Source organism: Rhinatrema bivittatum, chromosome 14 (genome assembly GCF_901001135.1).
Source record: "Rhinatrema bivittatum chromosome 14, aRhiBiv1.1, whole genome shotgun sequence".
Taxonomy (NCBI): domain Eukaryota; kingdom Metazoa; phylum Chordata; class Amphibia; order Gymnophiona; family Rhinatrematidae; genus Rhinatrema; species Rhinatrema bivittatum.
The window spans coordinates 1,819,390-1,845,073 of NC_042628.1; the positions used below are offsets into that span (position 1 = coordinate 1,819,390).

Here is a 25,684-nt window from a genome sequence, read left to right on the forward strand (position 1 = left end):
CCCATGGAGGGGCAGGGCACGGGCGTGGTAGATATCTGCGTGCACATGTGCATACGGCCGATTTTATAACACATATGTGCACTGGATATAAACATCACTATATCCATGTGCACACACACATGCGGGTCTTAAAATTCACCTCAAACTATAACCTTTAGGACACGAGTGAAATGCAACAATTCTAACTTCAAGTCCTTGGCAGATGCCAGCGATGGTCTGAAGAATTCAGCTGCTTGTAAGCCATGGCTGTCCGAACAGCCGAGCTCTGCCAAAGTACTGGGGGTTAGTGCAAGGAGCAATGGTGAAGCTCGGCCCTTCTCCCTCATTTCATCCTTTTAAAAAAATGATTTTTTTTCCCAAGCTTTAAAGAGGATTTTCTTTCCAGTACATTGTGGCATTCTTCCATTACAGGCGGCTATCATAACCAAATCCAGAAAAAAGCTCACCCGAGGGCTTTGACCCAGGTCCTGTGACTGCAAAGGAGATAATCCCGAGACGGAAGGGCAGCAGCAGCCGGCTTCTGACGGGGTAACCCAGAAAGGCCGACCTCAATACTAGTCTGCTCTTTTTGGTTTGGGAAAATGCCATGTGTTAAGTGTTTATTTTTATCAAGCTAATCTACTATGAAGGGTAGCTGGGGGGAGGCAGAGTATTTGAGAATTAGGTAATGAATTACTCTATAAAGGTGCCTACAGCACTGATGACACATTTAACAAGTAACCTATTGAGAACTTATCTATCAAAAGATATTCTTATGAAACCTGCTGAATGTATTAACTATGTACATTATAAGAGAGCCAGGAAAAGAACAAACTCGGGTCAGCACTGCAGCTATCAATGCCATTACTAGCTCATTTTAGGCCTGCGCCTTTCGTCAAAGGCAGCACCGGCATTGTTCATTCCCGCCCTCGGTAAAACTGGCAGGACAGGATATATTTTATTCTTCATCTCTGTACTTCCACTGTGCCAAGAACCAGCAACCAGATTTAGTGACTATACATTCGTGAACAAAAAGTTACTTTGCGCATGAACATGCCGAGAGAGTATTACAGCACCAGTACCCCAAATTCATTCTGGCCCCCGGACAGTCAACGGAAAAATTCTCAATATCACTGCTGGTAAGTTGATATTTATAAAAACAAAATCTGCAAAACACACTGAAAAAAGGATATTTAGAGCGAGCAGGAAGTCAGCAGAGAAATTAACAACCTCCAATCCACCAACAAAACTATTTCTTTTTTTATTCGCTTTTAGGAGCCTCAGACCAATATTTATTCTTGCTCAAGGAAGCATTAAATATAAGATCAGGATTAAAAGTCCCAGTGTTTTACAGAAAAGTTTCTGCAAGTTTCTGCATTTTCCCTTCATGAAAAATTATATCCTGGTCAAAAATGTGCTACTTCAAATCTGTGAATCTAAATGAACTAGAGAGTGATAGCCATGTAAGCGAGAAGAGGCGAGTGGGCACCAGGGGCTGTCCTTGGCCAGGATAGGCTTAGCGCCCGCAGGCTATGGGCGACAAGTAGATCCTTGATGAGAGAAGAGGCGAGTGGGCACCAGGGGCTGGGGGGGCTGTCTTTGGCCAGGATAGGCTTCTCGCCCATAGCCTGCGGGCGCTAAGTAGATCCTTGATAAGAGAGAAGAGGCGAGTGGGCACCAGGGGCTGGGGGGGCTGTCCTTGGCCAGGATAGGCTTCTCGCCCATAGCCTGCGGGCGCCAAGTAGATCCTTGATAAGAGAGAAGAGGCGAGTGGGCACCAGAGGCTGGGGGGGCTGTCTTTGGCCAGGATAGGCTTCTCGCCCATAGCCTGCGGGCGCTAAGTAGATCCTTGATAAGAGAGAAGAGGCGAGTGGGCACCAGAGGCTGGGGGGCTGTCCTTGGCCAGGATAGGCTTCTCGCCCATAGCCTGCGGGTGCTAAGTAGATCCTTGATAAGAGAGAAGAGGCGAGTGGGCACCAGAGGCTGGGGGGCTGTCCTTGGCCAGGATAGGCTTCTTGCCCATAGCCTGCGGGTGCTAAGTAGATCCTTGATAAGCGAGAAGAGGCGGGTGGGCACCAGAGACTGTGGGGCTGTCCTTGGCCAGGATAGGCTTCTCGCCCATAGCCTGCGGGTGCTAAGTAGATCCTTGATAAGCGAGAAGAGGCGAGGGGGCACCAGAGGCTGGGGGGCTGTCCTTGGCCAGGATAGGCTTCTCGCCCATAGCCTGCGGGTGCTAAGTAGATCCTTGATAAGCGAGAAGAGGCGAGTGGGCACCAGAGGCTGGGGGGCTGTCTTTGGCCAGGCTAGGCTTCTCGCCCATAGCCTGCGGGTGCTAAGTAGATCCTTGATAAGCGAGAAGAGGCGGGTGGGCACCAGAGACTGTGGGGCTGTCCTTGGCCAGGATAGGCTTCTCGCCCATAGCCTGCGGGTGCTAAGTAGATCCTTGATAAGAGAGAAGAGGCGAGGGGGCACTAGAGACTGGGGGGCTGTCTTTGGCCAGGATAGGCTTGTCGCCCATAGCCTGCGGGCGCTAAGTAGATCCTTGATAAGCGAGAAGAGGCGAGGGGGCACCAGAGACTGTGGGGCTGTCCTTGGCCAGGATAGGCTTCTCGCCCATAGCCTGCGGGTGCTAAGTAGATCCTTGATAAGTTGGGTTTCAGTGCTTACAATTGGGAGCTACAGATAGCAAGCAGAGGAGTTCTGTTACTTTCTTTTGCAAGACGATCATGCAGCAGTGGGTCCTGGGTATTTCTCTGGCTCTGTTTTCTTACCTGAATGAGTGGGTTCTTTAATTCCAAAAATGTCCATTGTAATTTCTCCAGATGGGAAGTGTCAGAACAGATGCGATTGTACGGTAGGGGTTGGGTGGAAGCTGGAGGCATATAGGTATGTATGGCAGTCTGAATTTTCATTAAAATGGGGTTCTTGTGCGTCCCTCATGGAGCTGGACAGTGGCAGGCTCAGCTCATCACCATTTAATCCTACTCTCTGTTTCCTGTCTTTTAGCCAGTTTGTAAGGTACGAAAGGACATCGCCTCCTATCCCATGACTTTTTACTTTTCCTAGAAGCCTCTCATGAGGAACTTTGTCAAGCGCCTTCTGAAAATCCAAATACACCACATCTACTGGTTCACCTTTATCCACAAGTTTATTAACCCCTTCAAAAAAATGAAGGGGCAAGACTTGCCTTGGGTAAATCCATGTTGACTATGTTCCATTAAATCATGTCTTTCTATATGCTTTACGATTTTGATCTTGAGAATAGTTTCCACTATTTTTCTCGGCACTGAAGTCAGGCTCACTGGTCTATAGTTACCCGGATCGCCCCCTGGAGCCCTTTTTAAATATTGGTGTTAGATTGGCTACCCTCCAGTCTTCAGGTACAATGGATGATTTTAATGATAGGTTACAAATTTTAACTAATAGATCTGAAATTTCATTTTCATTTTTTAGTTTCTTCAGAATCCTGGTGTGTATACCATCCAGTCCAGGTGATTTGCTCATTTGCAGCATGCTAATCGGCAGCCAGAGGGGTGCATCTAGCTTTTTTGTTTTGTTTTAAAAAGGTGTCTAAAAATTGTAGGTGTTCCATGCCTAGGCATCCCAATGCCTGGTGTTCCTAGGATAGGCGCTGTAAAAAAAAATTAAGTGCACAGCAATGCTCAACTTGTGCACACAGGTAAGCAGATTGCCAAATAAAGGCCCCACTTAACTTGGACACACAGACTACTAGGCCTACCTAAGCATCCAAAAACGGGACACATAACTAGATGCACACACCGAACAGACAGTCCTGTACAAGGCAGCCTAAAGAAAGCCTCAGAGCGGGGCCTAGCCTACAGGGGCTGCCCAACTCGCCAGGCTGCCCAAGTCCCTCGACGAACATCAGAACAGCACGCTGAGCACGGAGACTGGAGAAAGGAGGGAGCCCTACAGCAAAACAAACCCCTCCTCTCTGTATTTTCTATTTTTATCTAGCTTACCTGAGCTCAGCGTCTCTCTGGCTGTGGGGGGAGAGGGCATATGTTGTCACAGCCATGCTTGGCTTCCTGTATCCGCTGCCTAGTAAGTCCACACCAGCTGAAAACCAGCTACTGGACCAAGGTACTCATCTGAGGGGCCACAGAAATCACCTAAGGAATTCTCAATTGGGTATCAATGCAGGAGAGTGGGGCGAATTTTCCTTATTTCTCCTTTTTCAAATTGGAGTAATCCCCAGTAGGGAGATGCACATCCACCATCTGGCGGGCTGATGTCACTGTGACGTCTCCATCTGCTGGTAGAGGTTCATAATCCACTTGTTTTGGTCGCTAAGAAAGCTGGGTTTGATAGACCTTGGCCTAGCCCAGCATTTTTCATGTTCTTAAGTTTATGAAAATAAATCTGCAAAATGTGTAAATACCTTCTGACATCATCTTGTGGTAGACTGCAGTAGACTTTCATCATGTCCAGGGCAGTGGCACTTTCCCATCCGTTCAATAGCAACCTGTCTCTCTACAGAAACAAAGAAAGGAAGCACAGGCTCAAGCAAGCTCGCTGCAATGCAATGCAGGGAGTCCTGCCAGGAAGCTCCACAAATGCTACCAATCAGTACACCCTGATAGATCAAATGCATACTTAGATCCACGGGGAGGGGGTGCAGCAATACCCCCCAGGAATGCAACCTTAAAACCTTTTGGATTTGTGCAGCTTCTACCATGGGGAGCTTGCTGGGCAGACTGGATGCACCTTTAGTCCTTTTCTACCTTTACTTTATGTGAACAAGTTTTACAAGCCTTTGGATTCTTGGATAACATTTAAGATTGCATTTTAAGAAGAAACCTTTAGGACTTTCCTTACAGAAAAAAAAAAAAAAGAAAGATGATGTGGATGGATTTTTCTGATCTAGCTCCATGTCAGAAATTTTACCAGGAATCGAGTCACAAACCTTAGCCTGCTTGTCTGATACTGCACCTCAATGCACCACCGTTGTTAAACCATTAGGGACAAGGCAGAACTTTGCATCTTTCTCCACCAAACACACCTCCCCCTCTCCATATTTCTGTGGATAGCAGAAAAAAACATTACGGCCTATCCAGTCTGCTCGTCTATGCCAACTCTTCAGCTTTACAATTCCTACCACTCTCTCAAAGACTGTTTATCCCATGCTTTCCTGAATTCAAATACTGTCCTCGTCTTCACCACCCCACAGGCAGGCTGTTCCATGCATCTACTACCCTCTCCGTAAAAAAAAAAAAAAAAATCCTTAGGATTGTTTCTGAGTCTACCCCTTTTCAACCAGATTCCATGAACCCTTCTTCTCCTGTGCATGGAAATCTTAGAGGTATGCAAATGTCTTGATCATCTCTCACCTATCCTGCCTTTCCTCTAGGGGTGTACATGTTCAGATCTTTAAGTTTATCCCCATGTGATTTAGAAGGAAGACCACAGACCATGTTAGCAGCCTCCCTCTGCAGCGACTCCATCCTGTTTATATCCTTTAGAAGGTGCAATCTCCAGAATTGTACTCAGCATTCCCAGTGAGGTCTCACCAGGGACCTATACAGGGGCAGCATCACCTCCCTATTCTGCTGACCATTCCTCTCCCTATGCAGCCATCTTTCAGGCATCTGCTGTCACCTTATTTATTTGTTTAGCCACAAGATCAGGTACAATCACCCCCAGACACTGCTCTTTTGTGATGAGAAGAATATCTATACTGTACTTGTCTTTTGGGTTTTAGCACCCTAAATGTGTTACTCTGCATTGTTTTTTTTTTTTACATTAAATCTTACCTGCCAGACCCAAGAGCGTTCCTAGAGCTTCACTAGATGCCTTCTCTTCCTAGCCATCTACCTTATTGCAGATATTGATATTAGCAGAAGTAGACAAAGCTTTCCCAATAATCCTTCCACGATGTGGTTCACCAGTCCAAAGACCGATTTCTGCAGCACACCACTAAACCTCCCTCTCCTCAGAGTGAACGCCATACGTCACCACCCTTTGCATCCCACTAAACCAGTTAATAAAGCAATCTCTTTACAGCCCATACCAGATCTCCTCAACCCATAACCTGGGGGTCATTTTCGATTCCTCTACACATTTATTTATTAAAAGATTTATATGCCGCATATAATCCAAAGTTCAAAGGGTGCACAGCTAAACATACACATTAAAAACAAGCAGACAAGGATCACAAAGACAAAAAGCAAAATAGCCTGCTCCCAAAATCTCCAAAACACTAATAAAGTGTTATTACTTTCTCTACATCACCACCAGAATCCATCCCACACTTGCATTACTGCAATCACAGGTCTTCCAGTGAACCAGCAGCCTCCACTACAATCTATCCAACATTCAGCTGCATGACTTACCTTCCACCAGCGACGCTGCCCCTATATAACTTCCCAAGTCACTTTAGTGCCTCCTTACCTGTTCCTGCATTCACTTCAAGAACATAAGAAACTGCCACACCGGGTCAGACCAAGGGTCCATCAAGCCCAGCATCCTGTTTCCAACAGAGGCCAAACCAGGCCACAAGAACCTGGCAATTACCCAAACACCAAGAAGATCCCATGCTACTGATGCAATTAATAGCAGTGGCTATTCCCTAAGTAAACTTGATTAATAGCAGTTAATGGATTTCTCTTCCAAGAACTTATCCAAACCTTTTTTGAACCCAGCTACGCTAACTGCACTAACCACATCCTCTGGCAACAAATTCCACAGCTTTAATGTGCGTTGAGTGAAAAAGAATTTTCTCCGATTAGTCTTAAATGTGCTACTTGCTAACTTCATGGAGTGCCCCCTAGTCTTTCTATTATTCGAAAGTGTAAATAACCGAGTCACATCTACTCGTTCAAGACCTCTCATGATCTTAAAGACCTCTATCATATCCCCCCTCAGCCGTCACTTCTCCAAGCTGAACAGCCCTAACCTCTTCAACCTTTCCTCATAGGGGAGCTTCTTACTCACCTGCAAGTGCATTCAGTCTGAAGCTCATTACCTCTCCTCTCTCTACAGCCCTCCTCCCAAACACTGCACATCAGGCAAGTCACCCTGATCTGATCCCTACGCTGAGCTTTCCATCTGGAACAGAATTCCAGACTCTGTATCACACGCTCCCTTTTCTGGCCTTATTCAAACCCAACCAGATATCCAGCTAAGTTTAAGTCTGCTCATAAGAATCACTGCTTACTCAATATTAAAAGCAGGAAGCGTTCTGGTGGAATCTCTCAGAATTGCCACACTTAATGCAGAAAAAGCTTTGGACTCTGAAGTTCTGTTAAGATGCAACTTTGATGTAAATTTTATGAAATGGCCAAGATTAATTCTTATGACAACTCCCTCCCTTCCCCGGTACATATTCCCCCCTTTGAGTTTATTCTATGTTTTTGTTAAGCCAGTTACCTGTTCCTCTTACCTCCTCCTTTCCGCCTTACCATCCTTCTCTTCCTTTATTTAATCAGTTATTTGTTATAATGTAACTTCCTTCTTCCGATTTCTCTTCCTCCTCTCCCCTTTCGTTTTATGTAAACCGATGTGATGTCCATACGAACATCGGTATATAAAAATGTTTAAATAAATAATGCGAGTTATGATTCCCCTTGGTATGGGACTCAAGAGTTTACTCTCACTTCTACCAGTTCCTAATAACTGAATCCCTAATTAACCAAATTAAGTCATGTGACGTTCTATATTTTATATGTCGAAATGTGTAAAAGTTATATTCTTCATTGATGACATCCTGATAGATCTTAAAAATACTGCGGCACCAGCGCCTAAATTGATGTATTGGATATGTTTGGGTTTTATGGTGTCCGCATTAAGACCCAGTGAGAGTGCGAGAATTGCTTTTTAGTGTAGAAAGATTCACATATTTGAACATTTGCGCACATGAAAATCTGAGCCTTTCTTCCGTAATGTGCAGTGTCTAATCAAGGACAGAGAAAGACTGACGGAGACTGATGGGACAAATCAAGAGTTTGGAAATGGTGTTATCTAGGTTCTTGTATGTTTAAGAACTGCAATACCTGAAGAAAGGCGTTAGTGATGCCTTCCCAAAAGCTTCATATGGGCAGGAAAAAGCCTGAGAATACAACCACTTTTTTACAAAGATCCTGGAACGGGTTTCATTGTGACCTGCTTTGATGCCTAGGGTAAGGCAGGAAATTAACAAGACTGGAAGGACTTTAAAAAAAAGCTATTGGGTTCTCACTTAGATGGGAGATGCAGAACAGCAGCTTATCAGAATTACCTTATTTACGTGGACTGGACCAAGTTTATTTCATGCCTACTGTGAACCTGTTTCTTTCTATCTAGCATAAGGTTCATGGCTTACTTAGGAGTGCAACTCACTCCACGCTTACGTGTTTTCTGATTTCTATAGAGAATCTTCTCTCTACCCACTTCTTTAGGTGGTGGCAGCACTTAAGGATAATTGGAACATTCCTACATCATCTCCCACAGAAAAGAATAAAAAAAAGCAGAAACCCGCCGTGACTTCTGTTCTGATTAGGACTTGCTGGGGTGGAAAGGAAGCAGCAGCTCTGTTAGCACTAACTTGAGGTTAACACGCTTTCTATAAGAGGCCTTAGATTTGCCCATGTGAACACGAGAGAGGTCGCTGAGGCTGCGCGTTCGGGGGTTTCTTATTACCATAATAAATGGGATGCTGCTTCCACTAGACCAAGGATACCTGGAAGTTTTCTATTCTTAGATGTTTATCAATTGTAAAATTAGGTGTTTCCAGCTAAATAGGGATTCTCTGAAGGCACAAAATTGTTTCAGTGCTTCTGTGACCGCTACCATGGATGATTTTACAGATTACCTGCAACTTGTCCATGGGTCAAGGCAAGGAGAATTTTACATTCATAAAAACACATAAAAAACACAAGAGCTGCTTCAAAGTCTGAGTCTTCATCCCTGCTTACTGATAACATTTACGAGTTTCTATTATCTAATCTTGCCATTTGAGTTAGATAAAAGAGGAAGAGAGAAAGCAGGCATGCCCAGCATAACAAATCTAGGTAAGCAGCCAGCAACACAGCTCTCCCGCACAGGAAGTGAGGACTGGGGACAATGGCCCTTATCCAAACAGCTACTTTCTGTTTTTTTGCACCGGGGCGTTTTATCGGTGTTTCCTAGTTAAAACAGAAGCCCTGAATATGTGAAAGAAGATAGATTTGTTCCAAGCTATTGGGCTCGGGTATTTCTTCTACTGCATGGAGAAGACTAGCACTGCTCCCTTTGAAGGTTAGGTTATCAGACCGGCAGTATTTTGTCATTAGAAAAGGCACCTTCCACGGCCAGAGCTGAGAATATCTGATGGTTTATTTGTGCTCTTCCTGCGGGTTCTTGTAGATTTGGAACAAAGGAAAAGCAAACATGACACTGATTTTTGTTATTTTTATATTCTGAAAATGTTAACCAGAAAATAAGAAGTTAGAAGTATGTGAATGCAGAACACATTAACTTTTCTTCAGTTACCAAGCGGCATGCTAGGGGCGGTGGATAGAGGACAGACGGGCAATTTCTTGCTTTATTGCTTTGTTACCTAATTTGCAAGATTTAGCTCCTATATCGTGCAATCCCTATATTATGGTTATTGCTTCAATACAAGCTGAGCATTGCATCCCTCCACTTAGGTTCACAGCCACGGATTCTCAGAGGTATTCTGTGGGGGACTTTACTTTCTCTTGTTGAAGTCACAATAAGTTTTTGTTCCCTTTCCTAGTCAGTAGGCAATATACACCTTCTGCCCAGAAGTAACTGAAAGTCACTTTGAGAGCTTGACATACAAATGATTTTAAAGAGCTTTATTGTGTTAGGCACTCATAAAAGGCTGTTCTGGGGTACAGATACTTGTCACATTCAAACCCAGAATCTCTTTAGGATCCTATACATTTCAGCTCAATTTGAGCTCTCCAAAAGTTTAGTATTTTTTGAACATAAAAGCATCCAAATATTCAATTAAAAGAGATAGAAATATTTTCCTTAACCAACAGATGACTCCACAGGAGGAAAAAGGCATCATCAGCTCTTTCAGGAAGCGGGAAAGAGTCTAGCCAGAGTGTGACCGACGTGTCTTCGTAACACAAAAATCTTTTCATGACTACAATGTGAAAAGAGTAATTTTCAAGCTGCTCACATAGCTGTACAGTCTGCAGATTTTACTGACGATTTTCAAAGCAAACGAGCATAAAAGCTGCTTTGAAAATACTTTAACTAGACAAGCGTGCCCACACATTCATGCTTGTAAAGTTGTATCTCCTCGTTGGATGATGTAACTTCCCTGCACAAAAAGTATCTCCTGTGTCTACTCCGCTCCTGTGGATATATGCATGTATTTTTACATGCATGCAACCCCAGGCTATTTTAGTACAGCCATTTGCATGCATAAAACTTGCCTTTTTGTGCAGAAATAGCTTTGGGAATTACCCCTAAAAGTCTTCTGGCTTTGACTACGATCAGCATCTCAACATGAAACTAAGATAATCTGAGGGTTGTGGCAAGATGGCGACAGACATCCCAACCCTGGAAATGGGAAAACAAGTGAGGTGATCAAATTTACAGATGAGACACAATTATTCCAAGTTGTGAAATCACAAGAGGATTGTGAGAAATTGCAAGAGGACATTGCAAAACCAGGAAACTGGGCATGCAAATGGCAAATGAAATTTAATGTGGACAAAGTGATGCATTTAGGGAAGAGTAACCCAAATTATAGCTACACAATGTAAGGTTCCACTCAGGAAAAGATCTAGGTGTCAGTTAAAAATACATTGAAATCTTCTGCTCAGTGTGCAGCAGCAGCCAAGAAAGCAAACAGAATGCTGGGGATTATTAGGAAAGGAACAGAGAATAAAACAGAGAATATCACAATGTTCCTGTATCGATCCATAGAGAAACCATACAATGAGCATTGTGTGCAGCAGCTGCAGCCAAGAAAGCAAACAGAATGCTGGGGATTATTAGGAAAGGAACAGAGAATAAAACAGAGAATATCACAATGCTCCTGTATCGATCCATAGAGAAACCATACAATGAGCATTGTGTGCAGCAGCAGCCAAGAAAGCAAACAGAATGCTGGGGATTATTAGGAAAGGAACAGAGAATAAAACAGAGAATATCACAATGCCTCTGTTTCGCTCCATGGTGCAGCCTCATCTTGAGTATTGTGTGCAGTTCTGGTCACCACATCTCAAGATATAGCAGAATTAGAAAAGGTGCAGAGAAGGGCAACCTAAATGATAAAGGGGATGGAACAGCTCCCCTATGAGGAAAGGCTGAAGAGGTTAGGACTTTTCAGCTTGGAGAAGAGACGACTGAGGGGGGATATGATAGAGGTGTTTAAAATCATCAGAGGTCTAGAACGGGTAGATGTGAATTGGTTATTTACTCTTTCAGATAGTAGAAAGACTAGGGGGGCATTCCATGAAGTTAGCATGGGGCACATTTAAAACTAATCGGAGAAAGTTCTTTTTTACTCAACGCACAATTAAACTCTGGAATTTGTTGCCAGAGAATGTGGTTAGTGCAGTTAGTGTAGCTGGGTTTAAAAAAGTTCTTGGAGGAGAAGTCCATTACCTGCTATTAAGTTCACTTAGAGAATAGCCACTGCCATTAGCAATGGTTACATGGAATAGACTTAGTTTTTGGGTACTTGCCAGGTTCTTATGGCCTGGATTGGCCACTGTTGGAAACAGGTTGCTGGGCTTGATGGACCCTTGGTCTGACCCAGTATGTTATGTTCTTATGTCTATAAAATGAGTGGACTGGAACAAGTAAATGTTAATCAGTTTTTACTCTTTCGAAAAGTACGAAAACCAGAGGACACACGATGAAGTTACTGGGTAATACATTTAAAACTAATACAAGAAAATATTTTTTTACTCAACACATAATTAAAGCTCTGGAATTCATTGTCAGAGGATGTGGTGAAAGCTATTAGTGTAGCTGCATTTAAAAATGTTTTGGACAAGTTCCTGGAGGAAAAGTCCATTAACAAGTATTAAGGTGGAGTTGCAGAAATCCACTGCGTATCCATGGGATAAGCTGCTTGGGATTCTGCCAGGTACCTGTGACCTGGAGTGGCCTCTGTTGGAAACAGGATGCTGGGCTTGATGGACCCTTGGTCTGACCCAGCATGGCAATCTTATGTTCTTATGAGTGTGGCTAAAGGCTGCTCCCTTGCCTTCCTTGGCTTTTAACTTTTTCTATATGCCGGGTTTTCCCTCGATTCCCTGTACTTTGGCCAGCCAGGAATTGAGAGAGAGCGAGAGAGAGGCAGATGTCCCTAGCACCACTGGATGACCTCACAGCTACGACAGAGGCAGAGGGGCCCTGTGCTAGCAGAGAGGACGCTGCATCCACGGAGACTGAGGACTCTCTGGCTGCCTTTGCCACTAGCGAGGGGATCTCCGATTCCCAGCTCTCTTCTGGATGATTTACACTTTTCCCCAGTTAAGCCAGCTGTGGTGACCCTGGAGGCTGTAGAGGAACTAACAGCGAGTCTTAGCTGCTCCACCAAAGCTGATGGTCTTCTCAGCTGGAGCCAGCAGTCAATAGACACGAGGAACAGATTTCTGTCATTCAGCTAAAAATCCAGTCAATGGAGTCTGACATTAAGGAAGTTCAATCTTTTGATGCAGTAATTACTAAAGAAACTCTCTCTTCGTCTTGAAGCTCTTGAGAATTGGAATAGATGCTTTAAGGTTGGTTAGTTTCCCTAAGATTATGGGGGAACTTCCATTTATTACATTGAGAAGGTATTTCCAAGAAACGCTGCCTATTCTGGAGGACCAAGAAAGTGGAAGGATTTTTTCCTTCCACTTTCTACTCGACCTACTGATTCAATCTCCAGCTGGAATTGAATTGTCAAATCTGACAGCTTTCTTGGAAAACTCTGGACTGGAAGTTATAGAGCACAGTACATTTGCATTTGTGGTTGAGCACAATACAGGGAAAATTATATTTCTATAATGTTAATTTTGTTTTATGGCCAGTTTATCAGAATGTGTCCTATATCCCACTCTACACAAGACAGGAGGCATGAAACAATACCACTTGGCATACCCTTTAGTGTCTTATTCTTGCAAGTGTATTGTAAAATTTATTAATGACTGCAATGTATTTTTTGTTTCTGAACAATTGAGAGCTTATTTAGACACCAGTACATTGTCTGTGAGCACCTAACTACCTGGTACAGACACTGTTATATTGACAGGTAGCTTCTCATACTAAGCTTTTTCCCTTTTGTATACCGCCAGTATCCTGATTACCTTTGTGCACCAAGGTGAAGCACATACATATAGTTTATATTTCCTTGTTCATATATTTATCGATATTCTATTACCTACAAGACCCTGTTTCTATTGTACATGTACTTTGTCTTGTATTAATGGAAAATTCATACATTTAAAAAGCCCTCTAAGAATCTGTACCACTTTGATTGTTTAGAGTACTTTTGTGATATTGGTGGCCTTAAAGATAAAGTGATTGGAGATAAGACTAAAACCATGATTAGTAGAGACTGACCTGGGACTCCAGAGACTGGCAAGCCTCAACACCAGCCAGATTGCACTGCCGCCTCTGCAAGTTCTCCACCATGATCTGCCCAAAACGATCCCCCATGTTCACCTGGGAAAAGGGGAGGAGAGATGATGTCCTGACAGAACGAGAGTCCTAGTTCACTCACAGACGGAGTAAGCCTGGCCTGCAGTCTCTTGACCTTTCTGCAGCGTGCATGACCTCCTGCCTGCTTCCCCCAGGTTTTGCTTACCTGTTCATAGTTGATGAACATGGCAGTGGGGAACGTGCTTGCTGCCCACTTTATCAGGCTCGCTGACTGCTCTGGCCTCATGTACACCAGCACACACTCTGCAACCAGTACAGTGGGTAATCTTAGGAGAAAACAAGAAACAGTTTCTAAAAACAGCAGTGCTTTCCATCCCTCCTAGGGTCAGAGGAACAGCATAGAGATTTTTTGGGAACTGTGGTCATTATTACACTGTTTAAATGCCCTGATGCTGTTATGGGTTACTGTAGGACCATAAGCTGCCAGTGACCAGACTCATCCTAGTGGTTGGGGCAACTTCTTACTTCAATATTTCTAGATCAAAGCAAACATACCTTCTGTTTCCCAAACATGCAAGGGTTAATGGGCATGGACCATTATTGGTTTCCCACCAACTGAGGAATTAAACACATTAACCCCAAAACTGGCACATCCCCAAATGAGTAAATATTTAGCTGAAAGCTTTCTTCAGATGAACAGGCAGAAAGATAAATGGGTGGGTTCCTGAACTGGTAGGACTTAAGAAAATTAGCAGATAAGAGCACATTTTTCTTTTCATTCCACCAGACCAGTCCAGACTCAGAACGTACCCCAAACAACCCTCACACTGGATGGGATCCCACAAGGCCTGAAAACCACAGCATCTCTGACCTGAACGCAAGGACCACCAGGTCACTGCCCTGCATATTTCTTCTGAAGGAATCATGTGATGATCCAACCAAGAAACTGCTTCTGCCCTTGGATAAGCTCTGAGCTCCTTAGGAACCACAAGTCCCTTGGAGATTTAGACAGAACATTGTCTCCTTAAGGCAAAGGACTATCACTTTCTACACAGCTTTCTCTTTCTTTTGGCCACTGAAAAGAATGGATGATCTTATCTTCTAAAATCATCCATGAACTTTAGGTATCGCAGTAGATTTCTATGCACATCTAGGAGGTGAAGTTCCTGATCATTTATCCACCATGTCCGCCTTCTTGCCAAACAAATCGCTACTAGAAAGGCAATCTTGAGCATGTGATTCTTAATCAACCCTCATGGGTTCAAATGGAGCAACACGTCCCAAAGGACCAAGCTGAGGTCCCATGGTCATGCTCATGGAGGTCAGATTTACTTCACGCCTCTCAGGAAGCGCAAAGCATCCGGATGAGATGTTAAAGGTCACTTCCTGAACCAGCCCACCAGGCAACTGCTGCCACTTGAACTTAAGGCAATTCAGCTCCAAGTCCTTTAGCAGCCCATTCTGCAAAATGATCAACAGAACTGAAGCCTTGAAAGGGAACATTTCTCATACCTTGACGCAGGCCAGAGAGATGGACCTCTTCCATGCCTGCAGCAGTGGTTATAACCTGCTCTGGAGTATCAGCTTTCTGCTCTCAATAACCAGGTTGAAGATAAAACAGATGAATTGCCCGACCAAACTGGACCCTGGAATAGGAAATCCATGCTCTGAGGAAGCTTCAGGGGATTCCCAACCTTAAACCACATCAGATCTTGGCCAACCTGGAGCTAGTAGGACTCCAGCTCCCGTTGAGCAATGTAGCTGTGGTTCCCACCTCCACCCCAGAGAGGCTGGCCTCAGGACTGTCATCATAGGAGCTCCCCTATGTGTACACCTTCCGTGGGGGGGTGTTTAAGATCTCCCACATGCTCAAACAAGGCCTCCTGACAGATGCGGCAGAAAGAGGAAAGTTGCTGAGCTCTCACAGGCTGTACAGCACTCTTTGTGCTTAGCCAGAACTGCAATCCACACGGTTGGGGCTGCTTTCCTGTACGCATCCAGCAAGGCCCTAACCAGGCCTCTCTAACCTCTACCACTCCCTCCTTGAAGCCTTCAGGAGAGTGCCAGTTTTTTGTTTTTAAAAACAAGCTTTGTGCATAGGACAAACCAGAGAGCTCTGCATGCCCAGCTAAGCTCAACCTGGCAACTTCCCGGCTCTCCCTTATCACCATTAAAAAAAAAAAGAAAATGTAGGAGAGGAAAAAGTAAGAGACTCAACCCAGCACTCCCAGAGCCAATGACCCCCTACTCATAATGGAGGGAAACCCAGTCCAGCCCAGCACCCCAGGTGTAATTTCTCTCCTACAGATGCACAGAGCTGATGTCTACCATCTTTTGGAGACAAATACAGGACATCTGCATGAGACCTATAAGGGATGTTATTGGTGATCTAGTCCTGTCTCCATGTGCTGGCAGGGATGCAAAATGCATGCATCTGGACTGGCGTGGTGGAAAGGCTCCCTTTTTTGTGTGTACTGCTGCCGAGAGGCGAGGTCAGGGGGTGGCACGCTATAGCTGCATCCTGCTAGCCAATGTTGCCTCTAAATTAACAATAGGAACATAGGAAATGATGGCAAAAGCAGCCCCAATGATCCATCTAATCTGTCCAACAAGTTTAGGGTTTATAAGTGCTGCTCTGTGCAGGTTACCCATTAGGGGTCCTCTGCTTCTCACCCCCCCTTTTTTTATTCCATTCCTGTGCTCATCAGCACTGGATGCATCCATCACCCTTTCCATGAAGAAAATCTCTTGACATTGGGTCCTGCTATTAAGTTGACTTAGAGAATAGCCCCTGCCATTAGCAATGGTTACATGGAATAGACTTAGTGTTTGGGTACTTGCCAGGTTCTTATGCCCTGGATTGGCCACTGTTGGAAACAGGATGCTGGGCTTGATGGACCCTTGGTCTGACCCAGTATGGCAGGTTCTTATGTTCTTATGATGTGCACATAACTTACCAGACCCGAGCCACATCCCGGATATTCTACTTTCCGCAACCTGTAACTTTAGCATTTCAAGTTTTCTCTTCTTCTTTTTAATCATTCTGTGTATTACTTTGGAAACATGTAAATCTGTCCTGCCAGAACACTTCCCTGTATCTGAATCTGTGCACACGAGAAGGGGGAAGGGAATGCGTGTAGATATTCAGGGGTAGCATTGTGCAGTCGCCACCAGACCCCCAAGCTCCATCTTTCAGCCTCCATTTCCCTTACCCTTCCATTCCTTCATCTTTACATCATCGCCCATACCTAACAATGCTCCTTTTCCCACCCCATCTCGCCTCCACCAACCCTTTTATTTTTCTCCCTCTATGTATCTGGCCCCCGTCTCTGCTCCATCCCCCACACTTCCAAGCCATCCCTCCCCAGATACGAGGGCTGAAAAGTACATTAAAGGGAACCAAAATGGCAGTCAAAACTATCATTACTGGCAGCAAGAGGCACCGAGATCACATTCAGGCATGAAACTCAGCTTCACTCCTCTAAGTCCTCGCTCAGGCTCACACAGGTCCAGACCCACGCAGAAGCAGAAACTGTGTGTGCAGCTGAGAGGACACTGCTGAACCGGCTGTTCCAAGTCACCCCCGCTTACATAGATAGAAAGAAGAGAGGTTTTCATACATTTGAGTGTAATTTCGCTATTTCATATTCAGTTCTCATTTCTCTAGTTGTTTCCTATACTCCCATTGCTTCTTTTGCCCACACTTTGCTCCCTCAGGTTCGAATGAAAAGGGGACATTTTCAGTGTGACAGCAACACAATATGGACACTGAATCTCGCCGAATCCCCATGGACACTATGTAGAACATGGAGAGCGTGGGGGAAGGAAGTTTGAGATTTTGCGGCAGAATGCCGGCTGTTTATTCTCTGTTAGCAGCATTATTTACCAGTCTATGTAAAGTCTTGGTATGTTTTCTATGCTGTGCAAATTTGTTACTATAGTGTTGGAAATTTCATTCTTCCTAATCACAATAATAAAATGCTTTGAAGTAAAAACAAAACAAAAAAAAGACTTAATCCTAAAGAGTCAGATGTGTGTGGCCCGAGGGGATAGCTCCTTCATTCTCCCACCACAGAACAAAATAATTCCAGAAGTAAGAGCAGGAAACCTTACTGTGGGTCTAGATTAAATTTCTTTAGATTCGCCTCGAGGCCTGGCAAGTTCCTCAGGTCCGCTCCAATGATACAATATCGGCAGGAGTCTAGCGTGTGAGAATCTGAAAAACATCAGCACAAGAGGACAGCTTTCGCTGTTTAGTGTCTCCAACAGAAAAGTGGCTTTCTAATTCTCTTTTTTCCAATCCAGTTTTAGGCTGTTAAGGTTCTTCAGATTTTTACTGCCCGTGTGCTTAGCGGCAGCTCGATGCATCCTCCTAGATAAAGGACAGCCTGGGTTCTGCATGGGGAGCCCAGAGATTAGAGCAATTATGTACTGCCTGTAATCCGAAGAAGCCAGGGAAGCAAGGCTTCAGATCCCCCTGGGATCATGGGCACTCTCTCTCTCTGCCACTGCCTCAGGTATCCACTTTACCTGAATTCTAATAATGCTGTAAGCCTTGAGCACCAAAAATCAAGTTATAAATACATTTTAATATTCTGCTTATTGTATACATTGCGTTGCATTCTTTACCTTCTTGCTGACTTGTTTTGATAGAAATTTGAAGGAGCAAGTACCTGAACGTGCCATGGGTGAGACATCTGCTTACAGTTTTAGAGCACTGGCGTTCAATCGCATTGCTTCAGTTAAAAGCATAAATGTCACAAGTAACCTCAAAGAATGTTGGATACCTTAGTACAAGAATTGCTCTCCCATTCAAAGAACAGACAACAGCAAAGTGTGATCCTTTGCTCTGTGTTTCAAATACTGCACAGCCGAGAGGGAATGAACTTCAAGAGAGCTGTCATACGTGCTTCTGTCTGGATTTCAATGAACTGTCCATGTCATGTGTGCAGATGAACACAGCACATTTGTATTCACTTGTGCATGTTCCATACGATTAAAGCTGGAATCACGTTTACTGAAACTTTAGTGCAGCTTCTCCTGCCACCAAATACCTTTCGTGGTTAATTGCAGTACAATGTAAGTGTGCCATAAAGGAATATATCCACTGGATCAGGTCCCTGTTAATTTAAACCATATTGTAGGCATCACATTCCCCCAAGGCCTCCCTCCCTTACTTCTACATTCTGGCACAAGGTACTGTTGATTTAATTACAGCTGTGTGTCATAGTTTAGGCAGTTCGGTCAAAGTATCTTTCAGTGAATCTAAGTAAACAAAAGCTGACACAACCTCTACATTTAACACTATTACACCTATAGCAGACTAGTTGCAATAAGCGGATTACATAAAACCAGGCACACTACCATGCAACAAAAAGCAACCCTAAATGGCTACTAGAACAGGTACATTTATTTACAAGTGAACCGACTACAGCCTCAGTGTCTCCTGAAAGGCCGTAGTCCTCAATAGACAGGTCTATAGGGCAGTGGTTCTCAACCTTTTCTCTGTTGGGACACACCTGATAGTTCTCACATGCGTGACACTGAACACATGACAGTCAAGGCTAAATGTACACTTTGCATCCACAGGAACCCCACCCTTCAAAGGGTATAAAGCAGAAAGGAAAACTGGTTCTTACCTGCTAATTTTCATTCCTGTAGTACCACAGATCAGTCCAGACTCCTGGGTTTTGCCTCCCTGCCAGCAGATGGAGACAAAGTTTCACAGGCACCGCCTCTTAAACTAATGTGCCTCCTGCATCTCCCCAGTATTAATCAGTATCCAAGAATAAAAACTAACAAAACGTTCAACCAAATTAACTATTATATCCCCCGGAAAGAGCAGGAAAATCACTAGTAAATGTGTAACACTTCGTAAGAGGACTAATGGGAAATCTGTGTCATTCTTCAGGATTAATCAGTATTAGTACAGTACACAGATCGAGCAGACTCTAAATCTCCTCTCCCCCACTGGGCAGGATTCTGGACTCATCTGTGGTACTACAGGAACGAACATTAGCAGGTAAGAACCAAAATTTTCCTTTCCCTGTATGTACCAAGATCCCTGGGATGTACCAAAGATTTCCTAACTGGGCTGGGACTGTAGAAGTCCTGCTCGTAGAACACTTTCACCAAAATTGCTGACGTCCAGAGCCTGGACATCCAATTGGTAGAATCTGGCAAAGGTATGTAAAGACTTCCAAGTAGCTGCCCTGTAAATCTCTTGCTGTGATACCAGTTGGCACTGCCCAGGAAGCCGCCTGCAAACAGGTAGAACGAGCCCTTAACCCCTCTTGGATGGGTCGACTGTGACAGATATATGCAGAACCAATAGCTTCCTTCAATCAACACGCTATCATGGCCTTTGATGCCTTTTGACCCTTTTTTGCACCACTCCAAAGCCCAAAAAGGTGATTTGACAATCAAACTGTTAGTGACCTCCAGATAACACAACAAAGCCCTTTGGACATACAACAGTCTTAATTCCTTTGCAAGAGGCATACCAAACTCTAGATTTGTAAAGGTCGGAAGCTCTACTGACCGACTTGGAACGCTGAAACTACCTTCGGCAAAAAGGATGGGACCGTCCTCAGAGACACTCCGGAATCCACAAAAAAGGGTTCCCTACATAACAAGGCTTGAAGTTCAGACACTCTTCTGGCTGAACAAATTGGCACCAACAAAACAACTTTCAGACTCAGATCTTTAATGGTGGTTCTCTTAAGAGGCTAAAACGGAGGTTCGCCCAAGCCCTTGAAGACCACATTAATGCTCCAGAAAGGACACACTTTACGACAGGGGGGTGGGGGGGGGGGCTGCAAATGCTTCGCTCCACAGAGGAAACGCACCACATCCGGATGCGCAGTTACAGTTGTTCCCTGAACCTTGCCCTGCAAGCAGCCCAAGACAGACATCTGAACTCGCAGGGAACTAAAGGACAAGCCTTTCTTTAGGCCTCTTTGTAAAAATGCCAGAACCTGCATCACTGTAGCTCAACGAGGATCAACCCCCTGGTCTGTACACCAGGACTTGAAGACCCTCCAAACCCGGACATATGCCAAGAAATTGATGTCTTATGGGCTTGCAGCAGAGTAGAAACATCCTCCGGATATCTCCTTCTTTCTTAATTGTCTCCTTTCAAAAGCCAAGCCACTAGAAAAAAGCAATCTGCTTGATCTGAAAATATAGGGCCCTGCTGTAGAAGATGTACATAGGCCTTAAGCCTGAATGTGTATTTCCTGATTCTGCTGGCAACATATTTCACCACCATGTGCTTTGGCAAAGCTCATTGCCGGAAGAAGGCAACACCCCAGAGACGGTGCCTGATTGGACAATAAAGCTACGTTCATAATTGGATATTAGAAGAAATTAATACACCCAGGATGTGCATCAATGTATTTCTATTGGACAATGAAAAAAGTTTAAAAGTCTCAACCCGAGCAGTCCAGAGCTGAGAAGCAAGCCTGATGCCCAGTTGCCACTGACCTGTGTCTCCAGAGAAACAACGACTTCCTCTTTCCTTGTTCCTCTTTCTACATTGTCTATATTGTCTTTGTATTGCTATCAATAAATTTGCCTTTTAGATCATAAAGCTGTCTGAAGGTGCTATCCGAATACCAGCAGAAAACATATGGTCCTTCGAGCCGGAAAACGGAAAAGAAAGCCTAACGCCTGATGCGGGTATCGCGGGCTAGCACACCTTCAGGGATACCTCATTGCCAGCATCGAAGGAAGTGAGGGTGCCATTGATCGGGAGTGGAAAACTGCCCTGAAGCATCCTAAATCTACTTTGAGATTTTTGAGCCCTGAAGCACTTCAGAAACCACGTTTGAGGAAGTAAGTCTTACTCTCAAAGAAAAGAAAAAAAAACTGTCCAATAACTTTTATTATCTCCCAGACCTTATATCTCTTAGACCTTGGCGCGCACTGCTATCTGGCAGATCTTGTACAGTACCAATCAGTTACCCCAAGCTGAATACTGCGACACACCACCTGGGACTTTTTACCTGGAACCCCCGAGGGAACACGTACAGGGACGGAGTGTCAGGTGGGTCCCGAAGCGGGAATACGTACCGCTAGAAATAAGAAGCCTCCAGATCAAGCATTCCAAGGAATACGTACTTGGAGCTGTCTACACAGTCTGGAAAGGTAAGTAAAAACTTGTCTTATACGAGTGAGTCATAGGTTTTTCCGTTAGTGTACTAATAAGTTCGAAAACAATTGGCAGACTTGACGCTGCCTTTTGGCCCTATCCCGGTTGTTTCGGCGGTAACGCACTGGAGCCCAAGTAATTTTAGTAGGAACCGGTAACCAGTCGAACGGAACGAAAAGGAGTAGATAGGTCTTTAGTTAGATAGTTAGATAGATAGTTAGATAGTTAGATAGTTGTCTGCAGGCTGTCTCTCCCTGCCCCGCTGTGAATACCTTCGTGTTTGAAGAAGTACAGCACACCGGAAGCGTGAATTCACGGTACGGTGAAAACTACAATTAAGGTAAGGTTGAACCACTCTTTCTCATAAGGGAGTGGCTACACGAAATTTATTAGTAATACTTGTGCCGTAGTTTGGTCTGCAATATTAAGAGATCCCAAGATGGTAGGAGAGGCTAGTGAGTTAAATCCTTTGGACAGAGTTATTGCTCTGCATAAACCTACTGAGCAATTGATTCGTAAATACCATTCTAAGTGGGTAGCGTGGGCAGAGAAGGATGCTTCCCTTGCATGGCCAGCAGGAGGCTCCTTTGACACGCCCTTGCTCGTACAGCTTATGACATTTCTGGAAAACAAGTATTGTAAATCTAATGGGCAAGATGTAAGAACACTGGCAAACCATGTCCAAATTTATAGGTGGTTTGTCATGACAAAGGCCTTTTTAGAAAAAGAGGAAGAAATTAGTAAGAAATTCACATCACCGCCCCTTTATAGGACTGCTGACACTGCCTCCAGATGTCTAGTGCAGAGTACAGGACCCTCTCCACCTTTGGAGAAGGCGATGACCGCAGTAGGATACTTCCATTTAATTCCTACAGCATCTCCTGAGGAGACACCACACCCTGATTGGCCAACACCACAACGCCGTCTACCAGACCTACAGTGCTATCGATGTGGACAATACGGTCATTATAGTAGGGATTGCCATTATCAGCCTAACCACAGATTCTCATTCCCAAGAGGGAATATTAGAGGCAGATATGCTGCAAGGGGGGGACCGAGCAGACCACCACCACCACCACAATTTGACCCTAATCACTGGAGGAGCAGTGGCAGTCGGAGCCAATACGTCCCTCCATCACAATGACGCCAGGCTTTAATAGCCAACATACATGTCCCCAGATAAAGTGAGTTCACACCTATCAGAGAAGGTATCTGCGTATGTAGGACCTTACATTGCCATCTTAGTGAAGCTTGGACAGAACACAGTGTGAACTTAATATGAAACACAGTTTTAAATGGAACCACATTTAGTACGACCATCCTTTAGGATGATCTCCTTATTCTGAGCCTTACTTTTATAGCTATTGCTTGCTTTACTGCAATATTCATTTCAGGACAAAGAAGCTAAAATAAGAATTTGCTTACCTAGGATATTTGTGTACATAAGACTAGTAAATCCTTGCCAGCCTTCCCGATGTCTGTCATGTAAGCCGGAGTGACACGCGTTGCATACAGGAACCCCCGGTATATAAAATCCTCCGGTATATAAAATCCAAAATAGATATGTCTCTATAGACTTTGTCTGACTAATTACGTGCTGTCCCTACTACAGAAGACAGCAGCCGTGCACTGGGATCAGATGCATGTGGTCAGTCAGTTGTTATCTGATTGAGAACTTTTGTAGTGCCATCACAGATGTTTAACGCCCTAAAAGTAACAAGCTTGTGGACAGATATAACAGGTTGCTAGGCTTCCTATGTTAATGTATTTACTGGTCTTATTGTTCAAGCTATTAAGATTTATTTGTGTTACCATTTGCAGGTATATTTTAGTGTAAGCATGTTTAGTATAATTAAGTTAATTTTTAAATGGTACCATATAGTTTTAAGTTTTAAGTGTAAGTTCCTCTTTTCAATGTGAATGTATTTTTATTAAGGTGTTCACCAAGCGCATGCGATACCTTCCTCTTACAACATGTTATTTCCTTTCTGCTTTGAACTGTACATTTGTGGTAAAAGAGGGATCAAGGGGGGGAGCGAGATATATCTCCCACCAAAATAAATCCCCTTTGCTCTCAACTTTACATACTGATTCTTTATTACGTTACTGACTTCACATTCCTTTAATACTGAACTGGAGTACTGACAAGAACATATACTAGTGTTAAAATTTAGAATCTGAGCTGCTGAATTATGATTCTGAGAAGAGAATTATGAATTTGAAAGGACATTTTAACTAAAGAGTCAAACTGTATCTTAACAGAAAAAAAAAAGGGAAGTTGTCTCTTGCAAACCTGCAGAGTACAGCTTATCTGTTCTGCCAGCACTAGCTGTGCTACGAACGGAAGAAAGAGAAAAAAAAAAGGAGAAATAGTTTCTAGTTTAAAATGTAGCATATTTAAGTATTAATTATTTGATATTTGAGTTCTAATTATTTTAATTATTTGATATGATACATTGACTATAAGCTCAGAACATTATTGATTAAATTTATTTAATATTATTGGTTGGAAATCTATATGTACAATATTTGTTAATTTGATATTTCAATTGTATGCTAGTATTTACTTTTCAGGTCTTCAAGGACTTCTACCTCTTCGATAGGACTTCTACCTTTTTGACAGAATTCTGAACTTTTATTTTTCATACACATTTTTGAATTTCTGATTTTTAATTCACTTTCCTTTGATACATTTTTTGATACGAATTTTGAGCTCATATTATATGTTATCTGTTGTCTGTCCTATGTGAAGACGACATTGAATGTATATTTGAAGGATGGATGAGTGTATGTCAGTCCAGTGTGACTTATGTTTAATGTAATGTCTGAAATACGTGTTATTTGTGGTTTAGCTTACCACAGATGACTTTTCTTTAAATGCTTAATTTGCTTTTATGCTACTTTACCATATTAGGTATCTGAAACTATTAAAGAAACACATATCTTCATTAGGCCGTGATGAATGAAAAGTTGATACATCTCACTGAAAGCGTGAAAACAACATTTATGGGACTCACTCCATTCTTCCCATCCCTTCTATGGAAGTCTCGGCCTTAACACAGAATTCATCTGTCATTCATCATTGAACTTTACTACTTTTGCTTGATTATATTTTGTCTTTATGTTGTTGTACTCTACATTAATGCAGTTCTCATGATTGTGTGAATTTTATTGCCCTGATCAGATTAGATCCATTCCCAATTATTGTCATCTCTTTAACTGTTATACATTACACCACAATATGCTTTGTCAAATGTCAATGATAATTGATTGCCATATACTCCAAGCCCATATGACATTCTGCAAATGCCATGATTTGGATATCTGCATACATCTACGTACACCTACATGTTACACACCACATTAATTTAAAATACTAAAGTTTTGCTGCTATTCCCAGTTCTCTCATATCCATTATATGATTAATTAAGATGATCATTTATCCCTAGGTCCCATAGATAACTGGTTTGACTTACCATCTATGATTTCATTATTGCTTTCCACGTTATATTCATCTCCAGTTGATATACTCTGCCCTTTTTAGTCCAGACTTGTTCAGACATCTGCGTGTCAGTGAAAGACCGGCGCAATGTGCTGCAGCATAGTTTGTCAGTTCAGCCTTCACACCGTTCTTGGGCAGCTCATGTGAATAGGCTGCACAGACCAGCTATAGCTATGCCCAAATTGAAGAGAACATGCATGGCTAGTGATTCTAGAGGTTTAATGTAGTCCCAAATGTTTATATAGTTATTCTTGGTGATTGAAGACAGAATTATGACATTCATTTGATCTCCCTATTCTTAAACATCACATTTAGTAGAGTTTGCAGATATCATCCCATTGGTTACAGAGATTCCTTATCCCTCATCCATATGGATGTCTCTTTCGACATTCTACTCCTAATTCAGATTTTAAGCATTTGTTTATATTCCCAAAATGTTCAAATGCATGATAGGCCAAGACATAAGTAATAGTACTCCCAAGCATGGTTTTGCT

At 43.4% G+C, this 25,684-nt stretch overlaps 1 protein-coding gene across 3 annotated transcripts in view; it reads right to left on the reverse strand.

The window, feature by feature from the left end:
• The window catches only part of LCMT1 (leucine carboxyl methyltransferase 1), a 53,104-nt gene that overhangs the window by 11,424 nt on the left and 15,996 nt on the right, over window positions 1-25,684 (reverse strand). For all 3 annotated transcript variants that reach the window (XR_003852725.1, XR_003852724.1, XM_029577582.1), the window contains exons 6-9: window positions 17,650-17,752; window positions 13,742-13,862; window positions 13,498-13,599; window positions 4,382-4,473 (exon numbers count right to left, since the gene is read on the reverse strand). Coding sequence is in view for 1 of the 3 variants with exons in the window: in XM_029577582.1 (XP_029433442.1) it covers window positions 4,382-4,473; window positions 13,498-13,599; window positions 13,742-13,862; window positions 17,650-17,752 (418 nt within the window). In the remaining 2 variants the exon portion in view is untranslated. The remainder of the gene's footprint in view (window positions 1-4,381; window positions 4,474-13,497; window positions 13,600-13,741; window positions 13,863-17,649; window positions 17,753-25,684) is intronic.